The sequence below is a fragment of the Charadrius vociferus genome, unplaced genomic scaffold (genome assembly GCF_000708025.1).
Source record: "Charadrius vociferus isolate BGI_N301 unplaced genomic scaffold, ASM70802v2 scaffold142, whole genome shotgun sequence".
In the NCBI taxonomy this organism is placed as follows: Eukaryota; Metazoa; Chordata; class Aves; order Charadriiformes; family Charadriidae; genus Charadrius; species Charadrius vociferus.
In genome coordinates this window covers 447,503-466,627 of record NW_009647025.1, presented here as the reverse complement: position 1 = coordinate 466,627, position 19,125 = coordinate 447,503, and the positions used below count along the sequence as shown (strand labels likewise).

The 19,125-nt window shown below is 41.6% G+C and overlaps 2 protein-coding genes across 2 annotated transcripts in view; both read left to right on the top strand.

Moving 5' to 3' along the window:
* IGF2R (insulin-like growth factor 2 receptor) overlaps positions 1-12,652 on the top strand; it is a 54,447-nt gene extending 41,795 nt beyond the window's left edge. The window contains exons 37-48 of the mRNA XM_009895535.1: positions 930-1,091; positions 1,606-1,813; positions 2,204-2,350; positions 2,833-3,067; positions 4,048-4,184; positions 5,192-5,306; positions 6,227-6,373; positions 7,808-7,992; positions 8,473-8,659; positions 9,756-9,920; positions 10,484-10,553; positions 10,988-12,652. Coding sequence (XP_009893837.1) covers positions 930-1,091; positions 1,606-1,813; positions 2,204-2,350; positions 2,833-3,067; positions 4,048-4,184; positions 5,192-5,306; positions 6,227-6,373; positions 7,808-7,992; positions 8,473-8,659; positions 9,756-9,920; positions 10,484-10,553; positions 10,988-11,389 — 2,160 coding nt within the window. The 3' untranslated portion in view covers positions 11,390-12,652. The remainder of the gene's footprint in view (positions 1-929; positions 1,092-1,605; positions 1,814-2,203; positions 2,351-2,832; positions 3,068-4,047; positions 4,185-5,191; positions 5,307-6,226; positions 6,374-7,807; positions 7,993-8,472; positions 8,660-9,755; positions 9,921-10,483; positions 10,554-10,987) is intronic.
* A 2,416-nt stretch (positions 12,653-15,068) lies between these two features.
* LOC104295736 (solute carrier family 22 member 2-like) overlaps positions 15,069-19,125 on the top strand; it is an 11,510-nt gene continuing 7,453 nt past the window's right edge. Inside the window, exons 1-3 of the mRNA XM_009895515.1 lie at positions 15,069-15,479; positions 17,708-17,811; positions 18,948-19,102. Coding sequence (XP_009893817.1) covers positions 15,069-15,479; positions 17,708-17,811; positions 18,948-19,102 — 670 coding nt within the window. The remainder of the gene's footprint in view (positions 15,480-17,707; positions 17,812-18,947; positions 19,103-19,125) is intronic.

Sequence of the window (19,125 nt, the reverse complement as noted above, 5' to 3'; positions counted from 1 at the left end):
AAGTAGTTAAGAATACAAATACTAAGTATTTGTATTCTTAACTGGGTAAAACTTCATAGAGTGCATGAACTTTAGACTTGAGAGTAGCAGGTTCTGATGATTTCAAGGATCAGATTCCACTGAAGTAATGTAGCGATAACTTATTGCTCACGTTAAACTTAATGCTGTATTGCACCTTGTTTAGGTCCAAAAGCTTGTACTTGTACCAGAAGCTAACATGAAAACCAGTGTAACCGTAAAGCTAATACTGTGAAATGTTTCCCCTATGTTGTAACCCTTTCAGTAGTCATACATAGCTTTAAAAATTTGCATTTAGATACTTATGTTTTTATTTTTTGTTGACACCTGAACACTAAATTGAGGTTGCATGCTGGTGTGAATCTAACACTTGACTACTTTGAATGTTGTAACAAACTGTAGGGAAGCACTTAGGTATGACTGACAAACTAGAGCTTGTTGAATGTACCCAGTCGAACCATTATCCATCAACATGGGGCTTGAACTGGAACTCTATTACGCAGGCCATACTCATTTTTATTTAAATTATGACAAAGGAAACAGCATTCTTTCTAAACCTCCTCAGTGAACTTAATGTTCTCTACCATGGAGAAACACAGGCGCTCACACTTCTGTTGCTGCTTGCAACTAAGCTGAACACCAAAATCTCTAATTAATAAGAAAGCTTGTGTACTCCAGTTACTGCTTTGATTGTTTTCCTGGAGCTAAGTAGAATGTACTTCACTTGTAGCTTTTTTTGGTACTGGTTGTAATACGAAGACATGGTGTTTGTCCTATAGTCAGTAAAATCTAGCTGAAGTAACAACTGAGGCTAACTGTTGCGGGGCTGGGGAGGGAGGGGGGAAATGCAGAAAGAACAAGAAACTTCAAAAATTAGACTTAATGCATCTTGCTGTGTTCTTTGGTAACAGGGCAAGCCAAAGATGATAAGGAAACTTGACTGCAGTTATGTGTTTGAGTGGGAAACTCCAGTTGTGTGTCCTGATAAAGTGAAAACTTTAGGCTGCTCTGTGACTGATGAACAGCTACACTATACTTTTAACCTGACCAGTCTTTCTGGAAGACCATTCAAGGTAATGCCTTCTGGTGGTGTGATTTATTTATTTATTAATTGTCCATTGTTATGAACATTTTAAAACTGAAGCAGGGGTTTCTTTTAAGCATCCTGGGGAGTGAGAGGAGACTGAAGCATGTGCTACAGCTGTGGTCAGTGTTGATATTTTTTTGCCTCTGACAGAGGAGATAATATTAAAGGGGCTAGCATTAGGGTTTTAATGTTTTGGAGAGGGAAATGAATGGATATACTGATGGAGAAAGAAAGGAGAAATCTTCACCCATGGCAGAATCCTGAACATGAAAACAAGTCTGCTGAACAGACTATATCCTTGGTCCTGTGGGTGTACTTTATCTGCAGTTTTGCCATATTAAGGAAGGCCAGACTTGCAAAATAAGTTATCTTATTGTCCTCCGGCATTACGCAAGTACTGCATGAGACTTGGTTTATAAAGCACTTGAGTGGTTCTTTCTAAGTATTGACTGTAGGCTCTGAGGCAGCCTTGTTTGTGATGCTTTTGGATGTCCACACAGGTATTTTCTGGATCCCGCAGTTACCACGTTGGTGTATGCAGTAAGGCAGCAGACTTGCCCCAGGGAAAATGCAAAGATGGGGCAGTGTGTCTGACATCTGAAAGTGGTACATCGTCTTTTGGAAACATAAAGGAAATGAAAATGGACTATAGCCACCAGGATGAAACGGTCATCTTGCAGTACACGGGAGGTGATCGGTGCCCTCCAGGTGAGACTGAAGCAGACCTGTTCTTTATGTAAAAGCTTGTCAGCTTTTTTTACCCTTAAAATATGAGGGTTTGTTGTAATAGGAGGGAAGCAACACGATTTTGCATACTTTAATAGAAACGTAGTTGTGTTAAATCACATGCACCATACATAAACATGTTATGTCCTGCAAGAGAGAGCACAACTCTTCTGTAGGGATGATCATAGCTAATTGTACACTACAGCCTAGTTTTCTAGTTGGGTTTAGACTCAATGTCTCAGTATTTCTGTTGTCTGCCTCTGTTTATGACTTTTCTTTAGTATTGAAGTACAGGCTTTGGATATGGTCCTGAATACGGTATGCCTGCTATTCTACTGCATGTTATTAAGAGAATATACCTTTTTTTCTCAGTGACTGAAAAGGGAGAGCTTTGTGTGTTCCCCTTCAAGTACAAAGGGAAGACCTATGAGGAATGTATTACAGAAGGAAAGAATAGGCTGTGGTGTGCTACAACTGAAAACTACCAGGGAGATGAAAAGTGGGGATTTTGTGGTAACGGTAAGAACTTCCTATACTGCATGTGCAAGGATCTGAGCTAGCACAGGGAGTTAGCCGTTATCAGGCTGGGCAAAAGACCTCTGGCACAATACAGTGGAAATAAAGGGATAGGAGCGGGCAAGACAAGGAATCTCTGGGATAAACCTGACTTTACTGAAGTGAGCAAGCAAAATACTTTTGAAATAAAAAGTTCATGCCTCATCTGAGAATACTCAGATCATGAGTATTCAAGTCATAAGTGATGACTTTGATGGAGATTGGTTATTTTGGAAGGAACACTCCTTTCTAAAAAGCATGAAAGCTAGCCTAGGGAATAGAATTGCTAGGTAAAGCACTTGTGCCTCTTTGCTATCTGAAGCAATACCTGATTAAAATTCCTGTTGATACTGCAAAATTGCTACACTAAAATCCATACATGCCTGAAAACCTGTTGCAAAGTACTTTGTATTTTTTTTTTTTTCCCCCAACCTTCCCCCTTATAGCAACTGCAAGAAGGGAATCTACCATTATCTTCACATGTGATGAAAATGCTGGTGTGGGGAGACCACACCTTCTGAGTGAAACACTTGGCTGTGCTGTGACATTTGAATGGAAGACTCAGGCTGTTTGTCCTCCCAAGAAGATGGAGTGCAAGTTTGTCCAAAAACATAGAACTTATGACCTGAGAATGCTCTCTTCCCTGACAGGATCATGGATCTTTTTCCACAATGGGAACTCGTGAGTAATGAGCAACTCCCAGGGAGCAGCTTGCTAATCAATACAGTTGAAGTTGTAATGTGGCATAGTACTTCTGTGTCATTCCTGTTCAGGGTCTGTTTAAATTGCAGACAGTGTCTTAAAACTGTCGATGCTTAACACTGCATGTAGACAGAAAAACAGAAAGGAACCCATTTTATCTGAAAAGGATGAAAAATTACTGTCTTCATCCTCACCCCTTCCCTCTATTGGTAACCCTTTTTAAAGGATGAATAAGTCTAAACTAAAAGCTTTTTAAAGCCTTTCTATTTAAACTGCTACCTTAAAGTCACTTGGTAGTTTAAATGCAATTTTTTTTGATTCTTAATCATGTTGAACAAAAATCTTCATGACTCTCTTGCTGTCTTTTGGCTCAAGTGTGTAACTTTTAAGTTTTTAAGTAGGGTTTTTCCCCCCTCCATTCCTGTAAATATCAGCTTTGAGGAAAATATGAATGGCAGGAAGTCATCAACCTCTCCAGCCTTCCCACTCCTTAACAAATAGAAATGAACTGGCAAGGATGAGAGCATCTGATTTTAAACGCGATAGACCATGGAGTAACAAAACTGTTTCATTCATGACCTTGCTACTGGTTACTCTGTTCTAATAAAACTTAACTGGTATATATATAATCTCCAAAGAGATGCTGGATTTTGGATAGTACTGTAACCTTTAGAGCTGAAACAACTTCTGGGCATTTCTTCACACAGTTACAATTTCTAGTTTGGACCCGGGTCAAAATTAGCTAGCGAACTAATGAGGAAAATGGTCAAATTTTTTGCACAGAGTCATTTACTTGAAAATGATAGAAGTAATCTGCTAAACCCTAGTACATGCTTTATTCTGTCAGCTAATTTCTTTCAACCTGGCTAGCTTCCTATGAGGATTCTAAAGTTTATATCTCTCTTTCAGTTTAGCCAAAGTTAATTTTAAAGAAGTTTTGTCTACCACGTTCTTTATAGGTACTATGTGAATCTCTGTCAGAGGGTACATGAGGGACCCACAGGCTGCCCTGAAAGAGCCAGTATTTGCAGGAAAAGCAACAATGGAGACGTTCAAGTTCTTGGACTTGTTCATACACAGAAGCTGAATGTGACAGGTAGAGTTACTTTTGTTCCTGTAGAGAGCTAGCTATAGTGGTTCTTAAATTATGGTGAAGCCTTGATTTTTTTCAATATCTTTACCAGTGAATCTTCTGTTTAAAACCAAAACCAGTAAATGCTACTATTGAAACTTAAAAGTGGTGTTTAAGCCATGAGAAAACATTGAAGAAAACATACAGCGTTGTCATTAAAGCTGTAAGAAGTGAATTGTCCATCTGAACATCAAGAAACACTATTTTACAGTGAGGGTGACCGAGCGCTGGCACAGGTTGCCCAAAGAGGTTGTGGAGTCTCCTATCTTGGAGATATTTGAAAGCCATCTGGACATGGTCCTGGGCAGCTGGCCCCAGGTGGCAGTGCTTGAGCAAGGGTTTTAGACCAGATGACCTCCAGAGTTCCCTTCCAACTTCAACCAGTCTGTGGTTCTATAATTGTGGGAGGGGGAATTTTTTTTTGTTCATCCTATTTTGAAAGACTTATTCTATGTCCAGTAACTTCTTCAATTAAAGCAGCATGTGAAAGATGACTAATTGGCTTCACTCTTAAGAAAAGGAATAAAAAAAATCTTAACCTTACTGAAGTTTTCAGTTTAAGGAGTATTTTTTGAATTGCTGCTGAGTTTGTGAAATTGAGGGGAATTTTGAATCCAGATACAAAAACAATGGGATAGATTGTATCTGTTTATTGCCTGAGTTTGTTTATAAATGGATATCTTCATTTAGTCTTATGTTTAAAAAATGATGTCTTAAATGTAAACATTTGTTATGACCACACTGGTGATCTGCACACAGTATGATGTAAATACAAAAGTGTTTGAGGAGTGATTTTTAAATGATCATCAGTGTGAAGGCCTCAAATTAAGGAAGTGCTGTAATTGATAGCCTTTTGACTTCTAGGATTATTTTTTTTCTGTTCATCTAAAGTAATGAAGTCTGGAGAATGAGCAAAGGGAATTTGACAGCTGCTTACAAAAACCTTGAGTGTCACCATTTTTCTCTTCTAGGTGATACAGTGTATATTAGTTATTCCAGTGGGCAGGAATGTAGGAAAAACAAGAAAGTAACAACAACTATAGAACTGAAGTGTGCAACAACAGTTGGCAAGCCCATGCTGCAGAGGTGAGTAACAAATTAACATACCACTCATCTTCATTCCTTTGTACCTCTAGTAAACTGTAATTCTCAGGAAAGCGACTGTCCATTCTGTTGGACAGTCCCGAAAATAATCCTTGGTCTGTACTTGTAAGACTCTTCCCTTCTGGAGTTTCTACAGCTCTTCACTTCCATGATCTATTGTATTCTGTATTTATCTTCAAATTTCTTGGCAAAAAATTAAGCATTCTACTTCCAAATTAGATCTGACAATGGCCGAGATGCTGTGATTTTCAATGTCAGTTATAGTACAGCCACTCTTAACTTTGCTCAAAATCTATTAGGTAGAGAATGCTTAGTCTAGATAAGTGGTTGAGCTAATGAAACACGGTTTACTGCCTCAATACAGATTATTTAACTAGAAGCTGTCCAAAGTGAGGTATATACACACAATCACAAACATTAAGAAGGACTGGCCTTTTGCTCAGTCTTGTTTTGGTTAACTGTATACTGTTTGTAGAATTGAGAAGCTGAGCAAGATGCTCGGTATGAGTCAAAGAACTAGGCAGCCAAATCTGACTAGCTTATACTCCCTGTCCTAGTTAAATAATGTGCAGCGCATTAAACCTGCCAAGAGCAGCCTAACATGTTTGTTAGCTAAAATACTTTGATAAAAGTATCTGATACACTGTCTTCTGGAACTTTTGACGTAGGAAGCTCAAGCGGAGCCAGGTCTTTCTAGGTCTTGGAACTGCAGAAAAGTACAATGCGACTCTTCAAGTAGCTTTTTTTTTTGAGTGCTACTTGACTATTTTAGCTTACTAATAGCATGATGCTTAGGCAGGACGTTCTCATGCATGGGCTAGCAGCTGTATGTCTTCCCTTTTTCAAGATGCTAAGCACTTGTTGCTGTTTCCTGGAATCATGAGTTGTCTGTTATTTGGTAGGATTGATGAAGAAAACTGTGCTTACTACATCACTTGGGACACACGTGCAGCTTGTGCTGTGAAGCAGCAGGAGGTGGAGGTGGTGAATGGAACAGTTATTAATCCTGCAACCGGGAAAAACTTCTCTTTAGGGGATGTTTTTTACAAGTAAGTAAAAAAAACCAATACCAACCAAACAACAAAACCAACCAAACTCTCCCCCAAAAAACATAACAAAACCCCAACAACAACCAAAACCCATACCACCTTAGTCCTGTGAAACTGTACTGCAAGAAAAGAGAACTTGGTGTGAATATTCTGTGTTGCCTTAACAGTTCATAGCTGTCCAGTGGAAATAGCGCTGAATTCACCTGGTACCAAAGACTGACTTAAAGGCCTGATTAGTAGTGCAGCTCACAGCTGGGCTCACAGCTTTGAGCATGTCCAGGTATACTCAAAGCCTGCATATAACTCACCTTGATCTTAGATCTCTTCACTGTGGGTTATTGCTCTCTTCCATGTATGGAGACATTAGTTCAGTGCTAGAGAACTTGATGTTTTTCACCTAGAGTGCTCCTTGGCTTTTTACATAGCACCTTTTTTCCTGCTCGGATGATCCATATGGAAGTAGGAAACCATGCTTCAGAAGCCTTAGAAGTGAGGAAGGACAGCTCTGGAGGAATGGTCAAACATGACTGGACTCAGGAGAGGGGAGGGGAAGATCAGCAGTTCCACTGACTGTACTACACATTGCACATAACTCTGGTCCAGAATCTCTTATAAAATGTCAGTGCTGGTGTTATGGAAGAAAGTCTGCCCATATTAGTGTTTTGGGAAGAATAAACTCTACTCGATGGGCACAAACCATTAGTGTGTGGGACTGGAGTAACTGAGGTGTTGTGAATAAACCTGCTGTGCAGACATGGTGATAGCATTACAAGTATAAAGAAAAAAACAAAAGTCAAACAGGCCTGGATGAAGGAGGAGAGGAAGTCAGGACAAAAATAAAACTTGGTGTAATAGTGAGATTAAAGGCAAGTCATATTTGAGTAACCTCAGCCTTTGAGCAGGTGGCTAGAACAAATAACTATGAATCTCAGAGCATTCTCACTTTGACCAGCAGTGTGAAAGGATACAATGGTAAATAGTACTTAGGTAACACTTATGGTAGAACTAGACCCTTCTGGAGAAGACAGCTAAGCTATGCTATTTATCACAGCTACAGAGCACAGAATATGATTTTTATGGTCAGTAGGCTAACTTGTGTATGAGCTGCTGGCTCGTGCTTTTGTCTCCAGTTTATCTCAATCCTTTGGAGGTATTTACATGTTTATACAGCCATTGAGGGTAATATAACTAGAACAGTTTGCTTTTTGTGCTTCTTAGAAAGATTATATTTGTGCTAAATCTAATCCTTATTTGTAATGTTCAGGGAGGAAGCCTCAGTCCTGCATCTTTACAGGTTGCTGAATCAGTCACTCCAACTTGCTCTAGAATCAACCAGTGGTAGCAGCTGCTGTTGTTGCCAGTCTTATGTCTTGGGAATAACATATAAATCTGTGAGTTTAGACCTAAGGATGGACCTGCCCACTGTTTCCTCAGGTTGTACACGGCTTCTGGTGACATACGGACAAATGGCGATAAATATATATATGAAATTCAACTTTCTGGTATAAGAAACTCAAGTTTCCCAGAATGCTCTGGAGCAAACATCTGCCAGGTTAAAACGAATGAACGTCGCTTTCGGAGAATTGGTTCTGCCAGAAAAGCTAAATATTATGTTAAGGGTAAGTACTTGCTCAATAGCCAGAATTGCTTGATACTCTGCGTGAATTGCTTCTTCAGAAAATGGTTCTTGTTTCACACATCTGTACTAACCCATTAGTCTGTTTAGCAGAATTTAGGTTGTTTTCTTTACTTATTGTGTAAGCTCAGTTGCAAGTGTGGCCGTATAGGGTTTGGGCTTGACACTTGTTGAAAGACTTTGGTAAAACAATGCAAGATAGAAGACTTGATCTTCTGTTTTCCTGTGTGCGTGTGCTGCATAAGCAGTGGTCTCCTTTATCTAGCTACTTTTTCTTGTGAAGACCTTAGCCCACTGTTCCATAGCAACTAATAGGATCAGCTACGTGAAAGTATAAGCTCACCTGCAGATACTGCAAAGTGTAAGCTGTCACTGTAGAACAAATACATAACTTTCCAGGGTCTGGTGTTAATAGTGTGTTTTTAAGGAAGTAGTAAACTATAAGGTTTTCTTCTCGTTGTAGATGACGACTTGGATGTCATATTTTCATCAGACTCCAGATGTGGTAAAGATAAATCAAAGTTTGTGTCTTCAACCGTTTTCTTCCACTGCAGTCCACAAGTAAAGGAAGGCATCCCCGAATTCGTTCATGAGACAGCAGATTGCCAGTATTTATTTACCTGGTACACAGCTGCTGTGTGTCCGTTAATGTGAGTAGTTAACCATTTTCTGAAAGCAGCTCTTGTCACCACTTCTCAGCTAAAGGCTTTCTTGTATTTGTTTATCACAGTGATTGTGGAAAAAATGGAAAGCTAAAAAAGCAGTAGGCTCATGGGCAGATGGAACTGGTGTTTGTGTATGTAATATTTGGCACACAACCGCTAAAAAGCTTGCCAAATTGATCTGGACCTAAAGCTGCTAGTTTGCACGGGAAATGGAGAGTCATGGTGGAATTTAATACTATTGTTCTCACTAAGTAAAACCTACTGTAGCTAACAGAACATGCTGTTTCATGTTGCTGGGAGGAGTAACCAGTACTTGGGTAAGGTTTTTTGTCCTTCTTACCTTACTGTCTGGAAAACTTTAAACCCACAGCCAAGACTGGCCTTCCCCTCTATCTGCCTACTTCTTTAGGCTGGAGTGAAAATCATTACAGGTCTTAAAGGAATAATGAGATATTTCTGCAATTAATTATGATCAGCTTATCAACAGAGCCAAAGAGGAGTAATGAGGTGACAGTGTTAAAAGCAGAGTGACTCTATCTAGGTGCTTACCAGCATTCTTGACACATGGGCAGCCTCACTGCGAAGAATGGTGTGACTGCTTCTAGGGCTGTTCACTTTCTAGCTGCTAGCTTGAAAACACAGGAGAACTGCTTATTCTGACTTAAGCAGGCAATTAGCTATTGCGGTCTGTGTAGTGCCGTAGTCAGCTGGAAGGTAAATAATTGTTACAGCTTTTGCAGGCTGCTGAGGTACAGGTTTAGTTCTAAAATAGCAGCTTTGTGTGGATAGCTGCTGCTGTGTAAGCTCTAGAGTGCTTAATCATGCACTTCAGTCTTGACTGTAATCAGTTTTACGCACTCTTCGAAAACATACCAGGATATAGGCACAGTACATACACTTTTATTTTTTCAGTGATTTTTACTTAGAATGAAATCCCCTGAACTCAGTTCTTTATAGTTGACAGGTAGGACTGACAGGATGGTGTGGCATGTTTAATTTCTTTGAGTCTGCTGTTTCTAATCCAGTTTGTGACTGCTTAATAGGTCTTACTCATCCTTTTATTCCCAATTGATGTTATTAGATCAACCAATGACCCAGGAAACAATGAGCACCAGACTGATCAGGAGGCCCAAGTACATAAAGGCCTTTCAAGGAGAAGTCAGGCTGTTGGTGCTGTGCTGAGTGTCCTCCTGGTTGTTCTCACGGCATGCCTAATAATCTTGCTGTTCTACAAAAAAGAGAGGAGGTAAGAAATGATTGAGAGGCTTTAGAAGTTTCTTTAGTAGAACTTTGTTTCCTCAGGGAAAGGGAAGTAGTGAACTTCAGAGATTTAAGTTCTGATTTTCAATTGGCAGCATCAGCTGTCAAAACACTGGGTTTTTTTTAATTCCCCGTTACTGTCTGGAGGTCCGTGTAAAGAAGGCTGGAGTGCACGGCTGAATTGGGCAAGTCTCTGTTGTGGACAACTGCTAAATAAGGAGGATAAAACAATGTGACAAATCCCTCTCCTTTTATGCTGTCAAACTGGAACCATACAGCTGCAGCAGGGAACAAGTACAAGTTCTGCTGATTTTCTGCTTTTCGGACAACTTCGGTTGTGTTTTTTGTGTTTTTTTTTCCCTTAAGCATAAAGGCCAGAGGTGTTCCAGAATGGTCACTCTGAAGCTGTGGTAAGGGGGAAGATTTTGTTAGAGTAGTTCAGGGTTAAGTGTCGCTATGCGATAGAATGCGGCTTGCTTGGTGAAATTCTTTATGTTGATAAAAGTCCAGTGAAGGAAAATGTGGGCTAATATTCTTCCTATTCTTTAGGGAAATTGTAATAAACAAGATAACGAACTGCTGCAGAAGAACATCTGGTGTTTCCTACAAATACACAAAGGTAATATGGTGGCAAAATCAAGTTTTGTTTTTTGTTAGGTTTTATTAATATGAAGCTCTTTATTAATAAACAAACCCCCTTAATGCCTAGTTCTCTCGGTGCATGAAAGCCATACAGTATGGCTTCAGGAAAGCCACATAGTTGAGATATCCACATTTATATTGTGAAATGGGAAAGGAAGATGTGAAATGGGAAATGAAGAGCCATCCATAAATAGCCAAATAACACATAAATATAGAGGAAGAGAAAAGTCCATTTCAGACATAGTGAAAAGTTATAGTAACAGCATGCTATTGCAGTATTACTGTCTTATGACTGAGTTAAACCCAAGGCCACGTGTGGTGTGGTGGTCTGACAACTGGGGGAGATCCGCGTGTGGCAGAGTCTAGAGTGGTGTATGCAGTCTCCTCTTGCATTGTTTTTTTTTCTTGCAGATAAACAGTGAAGAAGAAGCTAATGAGAATGAAACAGAGTGGCTTATGGAGGAAGTCGCAGCACCGAATCAAAGAACAGCAAAAGGAGGGCAGGAGAATGGTCACATTACTACCAAGTCTGTTACGTCTGAAGCCTTTACCTCTCTCCATGTGGATGACCTGGACAGTGAGGATGAAGTGTTAACCATTCCAGATGTAAAGATTCAGACAGGAAGAGGACTAGACAAGAGCAAGCACTCACAAAAGAAGCCACCCAGTCTTGGAAGTGATGACAAAGCTTATTTGCTGAATGGGGGAAAGGAAAGAAAAGCAAAAGCCAAGCCAGGCCAGCAGCAGGCACAGAACTCTACAAATACAGTATCGTTTCATGATGATAGTGATGAGGACTTGTTGAATGTTTAATAACCCCTCTTGTGCCTAATCAAATATATATAGAGAGATTATATATAACGGGACAACATTTCCAACCAAATATGAGGACTTCAGCCTGAAAGATTTTTCTGAATTTTTGCCTTTAACAAGAAACCATTGAAAAGGGAAGAAGAGAAAGATTTCTTGGTTGTTTACAATGATCTGTTCAGTAATGACTGGATTTCTAACATCCGGTTGGCTGAGTTATTTGACTCTCTGTAGCCAGGACACTTTTTTTTTTTTAAGCCTCAGCGTAGATGGTAAACACTTGCTTAAAAAAGAGAAACCTTTGAAAGGCAAGGATTAAGGCTCAATGAAGCCCCTGGCTCCTGAGACTCAAGTTATCTGACTACTAGCATTTTATCTCCTTGTATTTATTGATCCTCACTACTCAGGTTTGCTTAATAGCAACGTGTTCTTCCTGCCGGCAGGGTATTATTCTATGGGTTCACCCATCGTAAGACAAGGAAAAAAATGTAACTTTTGTGTGTTGGGATGATTTGATGTAAATTTTGGAACTGGTCTAATTTATCCTGTGAATTTGAATATCCATTCTAATTTAAACAGATCATTGGTTCAGAGGTATTGACTGAAAGGTACAACTGTATAGCTTTAGCCTGAAATGGTTGCTGTTCTTTGCATGATATTTTTTTGGTACTGGTCATATGACTGACTTCATCAGTATTTGCCTAAGCAGCTGACAAGCACCCAAAGATTCTTTTTTCCTAGATTATGGCTGGACTAGGCCGACTGCACAGAGAACCAGAGTTTTGAAGGATGTAGAGGCAGAATTCCTATCATACAATCTGCACTGCCCAGTTTGTCATCACCAAGAAAAGCCCAACAACTAGAGGAGCCCTGGTCAGCACAATACCTCTCTAGTATTAGTTACACGAAAGAAAACTTGGGCCGATGTTTTTCTGATAGCTTAAGTTCTAGCTCTTATGCTATGGTCCTGGCCATGGTCATTGATTTGAAATGTTGCTGGCAATGAATGCAAGTCAAATTTCCTCTAGCAGTCTTGCTCTTCTCTAGGTGTTTCCTAAATTAAATTATGAGCAATGGTAGGGTTTCAAAGCATCATACAAATACACACATTGGTCAGAATTTTTTGAAACTTTTCATTGTTCCTTTTGGCTGGCTTACTCAGTTTCAACAATGGTTTCTTTTTATAAAAACTCCATTTTGAATCAAAATAGTGTAATATAAACTATTCAGCAATTTCAATAAAAGATATGAAGTGGATATTCCAAATCCCACATCTCAAGTCTGGAATCTTCCTTACACTAGTCTGCAGTGTTGCTCATTAGCCTGGTGATACCCTCTTTTGCTGTGGTAGCTAATATCTTAGTTGCATCACTCAAAATGAGAAACAATGTTTGATGACAAAGATCAGAATCTATAGGTAAGCCCTGGTGGTGTATTCTTTCTCTTGTCAGACTCGGGTTTTCTTTCTCTTGTATTGTTACCAGTGAAGCTGTAAATCTGTTTGGTTAAAGCTGTATCTTGTCATACTTAAAAGCTGCATTTTTTATATTTAGCATTAAGGTAATTTTGGGGAATGAGAGGCTCGACAGTGTGTTTTTAATACTGGCAGTTACCATTACAACAGTTCTGTCAATGAATGTTGAAGAATGCTGCTTCCCGTCCCCAGGCCTTTAAGGCTGGCTTCTTGGAGTTGTTTGATCCATGAACCGCTGTGTGAAATGACTTCCCATGTATTAAGGCATAACACTGCGTGGTCTCTTCATTGTGGCTGTGCATAGTGAGGCTTAGGTAGAACACAGGTACTCTGCCTGGGGCGCTTGTCTGAGCGACGTTAATGATATATTGCTGATATGCAGCTGATAGCGGTGCATGACTTCAGTGCCCAGTCTTGCAACTATTACCCGCTTTTTGTCGAGGTATTTGTAGGTGGGCTGGCTGAGTCTTACCTTGTTCAGAGCTGGATGCACGACTAGCTTCACCCAACTGATTTTCCAGTAGAATATCCTGCTTAACCCCAGGGAGGAAAGTGTTGTGAGAATAGTGGGGACCAGAGATGTATGTACAAGTGGCTGGGCTGGGAGCAGAAACCCTGCTGGTCAACAGCGTGACTCCCTGGGAAGCAAGCCCCCAAGACAGCCACCCCCACGGCACAGTGCCACCCGGCCCCTGTCTGGACTGCAGAGAGGGCAGTGTGAAACCAGGAAAAAGGGGCCCAGTCTGGATCAAACTTTTTTTTTTTAGTTCACGTGGAACTTATGCATGCCATTACCAACTGATTCAACAAAACAGCTAGGAGCGAAGGGACCTGAGTGTGTCCCCCTCTCCAGCTCCATGTGGAGCCCCTGCAGCCACGGTGGCAATATCTGGTGTGGAGGGGTGGTGTGCTGGGTTCGGGGTAACACAGCTGTAAGTGGCTGCAGGAGAGGAGTTTGTGTTACATTGCTTCAGCTCTTCCTGCCTGAGAAGAGGAGGTAGGAGAGGGAGGGGGCAAGTCTGTGTGATGCAGGGAATGATCTTGGGGTGATGCTTCACAAAGCGGCTTTCAGAGCTGGTCAGGCCACTGTTGCTCTGACGGGCAGCGAGACCAGGTGAAGAACTGGTTCTGTTTCTGGGCCAGAATGGCCTTCTAAGCTGGTTTATTTTTTTGAATGTATTTAGAGGAGGCCTTTCATTTTTTTTTTCCCAGTTGCCTAAACCATGCAAGTCACTTTTCAGACCACTTTTCACTTTTTTCCATCTTTAAAATGTTGCCTTCACTTATGCTTTTCTTTCTGATGGAAGCAGATGTTGTTAGCAAAAGGTGTTGGAGTAGCAGGTATCTATCCATAAACAGCAGGAGGTATCATTGGATATATATTGGTTATCCATATAACTGGATTTTTTGTGGAGTTGCCCTGCCATGAATTCTACCTAAAGTCTTACAGGTCTTCCACAGTAAGAAATAGCTGATTTTGCCGTAAGTATTTTATATTACGGCTTCCCAAAGTTATTCCCAGTGTGTAATTCCTTAGTGAATTTTTTTGTAATAGTTTTTTTTTTATCACTGCAAAAATATGGTCAGGTGAAAATTGTGTTCCCTGATGTAAGCGTGAGAGGTTTTCCTTGCAAATGGAGAAGTGTGGAGTGTGAGGGTGACTGGCAGGGGTGGAACATACATGATACTGGAGTTTGCGGGAAAGCTCTTCCTTTACCATTACGTGTAGACGCACTTCCATTTCACGGTGTACTTGCCTGTTCTTTATAGAACCTAATTGATAAGCGTTGCTCACGTGTGGTGCCCAGCAACTGCTACACTAAACTTTTCATTTTCTTGCACACTGGTGGAATTTTCCATCTACACATGCTCCTTAAAACACCTCTTTGAGGAGCTGGTTTGGCTAATAGAAAAAACCCCACAACCAACCAACCCGAAGTGCTGTGGCTATTGGGGGCTTTTCTGGAGAAAAGGAACATATATGCTCTGATTAGGGGTTAAATGCAAATTCTCCCTGAGTGAATAAAGGTCTGATTTCAAATGAAACCTAAAAAATAAAGCTTGCAACATGTAGTTTAATAATTTATGGAGTTAGTCTTGACTTTTGGTCAAATGTCTTTGTTACTTAAATAGCTTTGCTGCCAACTAAATATATCAGTGCTGCAGAGAAGACCTAGATGAGGTTTTTGGGGTGGTTTTGATGCCAAAATGCCAACCCTAGATGACATTTTGGAGAGCGTTGGAGAATTTGACAGGTTCCAGAAGCAAACCTTCTTTGTCCTGTGTTTGCTTTCTGCCGCCTTCACCCCGGTGTATGTGGGTGTTGTCTTCTTCGGGTTCACCCCTGAGCATCGCTGCTTCAGCCCCGGGGTGGCTGAGCTGAGCCAGCGGTGTGGCTGGAGCCTGGAGGAGCAGCTGAATCACACGGTTCCCAACTGGGGTGGCCATGGGACCAGTTTCAGCAGCCGCTGCAGGAGGTACGAGGTAGACTGGAATGCGACAGGTATCAGCTGCACCGACCCCCTCGGCAGCCTCGTGGGCAACCGGAGCGCTGTCCCCCTTGGTCCCTGCCAGGACGGCTGGGTCTACGACTCCCTGGGGACCTCTCTCGTGACTGAGGTAAAAACAAATATCTCCCTTCCATTGCCACCTCAGTTACAGACAAGCTGAGGGACGTGGGAGAGGGTTGGTGTATCTTAGGCTGTGTGAAAATGCCGCCTGCTTACCTGGACGAGGGGATCCTCTGGCTGCGAGCTGTCCTCGCTGTGAAGCATTGCCCTGGCTGCTCGGGAGGCTTATATCTCCAGCTGGGGAGCAAAGCATATTTCGGCAAATAAATCCCCAGGTAGATAAAGTCCAGTTCTGCATGAAACTCCCGTCGCACGAGAGGTGGGATTGGTGGAGGTGTGTAAACAGTGCCCGTGGGGGAGCAGCGCCTTGCAGCACTGCAAACAAAACTGGCCTGTCCCTGAGCGGGTGCGCTGCACAGACCTCCCCATCTTCCTGGGATAAGTGCCCAAGTGTGAACGTCTTGATTTCTTCTCTCTCTCTCTCTCTTTTTTTTTTTTTTTTTTTTTTTTTAATGAAGAAAGTCCTCTAAAGTTTGTTTTGAATGTGGTTAAATGACTGTGGGTGGTGGTGGGGGGAAGGTAATCACCTCCTACAATTAAACAGCTTAATTCAGGAATAAATTGCAGAAAATCTGACAGCTGTTTTGTGTTGTCAGAAGACATGGGAATAAACTGAAAATGGTATTTAAGCTACTTGAGATACTTTAGGCTTTTAGGTGCTCAACTTTAAAAACAAATCAGTGTCTGGGATGACAAACCTGATTTTGTCATAGAAAATTCCACCAAAGTTTTAGAGATGGTGGAAGTTGGGATTCTTTCCCCCATATCTAACACAAACACAGGAACAGGTAAATTCTGTGCTCTAGCAACTTCAGCAGTTATAGTTTTCTAAGAGGTTGGACCTAGATTTTAGGTGGTGTACTGTAAGTGTACTTCTTTCAGCAAAGTTATGGACTGTGTTAACTTCAAGTGAGAAGGGAGAAACCTCAAGCAGAGGGTGACCCAGAACTTATACAAAGCTGCAGCGCAGCAGGCACATCTTGCTGCAAAAGGCTCCAGCAGATGCTGTGGTCCAGATGCCCCCACCATGATTTCTTGAGATTGTGGGAAGCTGAAAACTTGCAGTCTATATGGATTCATGCAGTCACACTCCCAAATCAGTCATCTTCCCTTTTCTTCTGAGGGGGTGTAAGGCTGCTTCCTTCATAGGATCACCAGAAATGTCACACACATCTCTGTGCGTTTTGTCAATGTGTTTTTCTTCTGGATGTGACTATTTCCGTGAAGGCTCTCAGGCTCTGTTACGTTGTCCCTTGTTCTGGCAGCTAAGCGAGGGAAAGAATAGCGCAGAGTAGAGCATGTTAATCTGCTCAAAGGAAAAAATTTACACATGGAAGAATATCCTCGTGTGGAAGAACATCCTCATGGGAAGCCCCACAGAGCATCAGGAGGAGTTTCTGATTCTATGTTGATTAAAGATGCATAGCTTTAAATAAACCCAGCTACCAGTAGTATGGGAAAGGATTCTCAGTCATGTTAGGACAGCTTTTTAAAATAACTCCAGTAGCTCTTATGTATATCTGCTTAAGATAAGAGAACTAAGGCCAGATGGCAAATATATGTGCTACCCATGTGGTATAAAGCCTAGCCCTAGATACAAAATACCCGGTCTCTGGACCTGTTAGGCTGTAGGACAATTTAGTTGAGCAAAAGGCCAGAGCAGAGAGAAAATGCTGTGTCCTCAAGGGCAGGTGCATATACCTCCACCCACCTTACTTCAGGGAGCTGGTGCCACATGGGAAGTGGGACAAGGCAGGCTTCTTCAAGTGTCTAGGGTACCTTTAGTGAAGTCATCGCCCTTAGTCCTGAGGGGTCTGCAGGCCCTACCTGAGGCAACCAGAACTGCTTAGAAGTGTTGACCATCAGCCACAAAAAAAGCTGTTTGAAAAGCCAAGGGTGGTCACCATGTCCATGCTGATTTGATCAACGAGGCCTGACAAAAATTAGAGGCCCTGTCTTGGCAGGTAGTAACTCAGTTATGTTCTTTCCAGTAATGAGAGATGAGATGTGAATGGGAAATACCAGAAAACTGCTCAAGGGCTTGATCCTGTTTTTAATGTTGGACAATTAACTAAGTCAGTGGGGTTTCTGGGTGCTGATAAAATGGTCATTGACCCAGAAACAAGTTTAAATCTTTAACTGAAGTGAAGGAAACTTGTGGATGTGAGCCAGCTCCTTGTTTCACTCTCTTGTTTCTAACTGTGGTTGCTCCTTTAGTTCAACCTGGTGTGTGAGGACTCCTGGAAGCTGGACCTCTTTCAGTCTTCTGTGAACGCTGGGTTTTTTATTGGCTCCATAAACATTGGCTACATAGCAGACAGGTATGTGCGGGCTGACAGCAAAACCCTCTGACCTCCCTTATCAGTGTTCAGCAGCTGGGCTTAGATAAAGGCAGAGAAAGGTTGTGCAACTGCTGTCATCTCTGCTCTTATCAAAATAAAGTCAGCTGCCTGGATGTTCAGTCATGGTATGAGGAGCAAATACTCTGTCTCTTAGGGCATACCTGGTGTTTTGCACAAATCTCCTGCTTGGCAAGTGCTGCAGAGCCCACGAGGACTATTTTGGGACTGAACACCCCAAACACCCTACTGTGCTGCACCAGTGCCCCAGTGTGTTAACTGGAGCTTGGAAACGCCGGTTTGGAGCCCCCACTTGATCTGTCACACTGTGCATGGCTGTAGCTTGGAAACATCTTGCTTCCTTTGGAGAAGCTTTGAAATAGCAGAGACAGAGATGGCCAGATAGGTACAGCAGCAGTCACTATGAAAAAGCAGAAATCCCTGTGTCCCGGCATCTTCAACTCTCTGTTCAGAGCCAGCAGGGACAGCTGCCCTAGCCCAGGTGGTTGGGGTTTAAAGGAAACAGATGGCAGTGTTTGAAGGCCTTTGCCCCCCTGCTCTTATTCCCCTCCTGCCTAGGACTGTTAGTACAGCAGGCTCTGAGTTGCTCCAGCTGTGAAATGCAGCCCACTTGCAACAAGTTCCATACATATTAGATTTTTGGAGATTAAGGTTGTGGTATATGGCTCTTTTATAAATCTGGTGCACGCAGACGTATCAGAATCATAATATTAACCCATATTTATTTTTCACCCTCATTATAAAAAAAAAAAAGTAAATTGCTATGCTGCCTGTTCTGAAATTCAGGCATAACAGTCACAGTCCAAATAAATGTAAACATGGGACTACTGTTCTTTAACTTGGGAAATTTTTCTTTTACCTGAAAGCTGTTGTGAGAACACTTGGCAGAACGTTTGGCACAGTAATTTTTCAGGGAACAGAAAGGCAGATGAGTGAGTAATGGGCTAAGAATAAAACTCAGTATGTATCTATCCCTTGTATAGCAAAGTTGGATTGTTTTGTTTTATTTTCAAAGATGCACAAAGCTCTTACTAGTTTAAAACACTTGTGTTTTCATGAGTAGTGTTTTGCTTTACACATATTATCTTCCAATCCAGGTTTGGTCGTAAATGTTGCCTCTTAAGTACAATTCTTGCAAACGTTGTCTGTGGAATCCTTCTGGTCTTCGTGCCCACCTACTTGTGGATAGTCATCCTCCGGTTCTTGCAAGGGCTGGTCAGCAAAGGCTGCTGGACCGCAGGCTACATCCTGGGTGAGTTCAGACCTCTTCCCAGG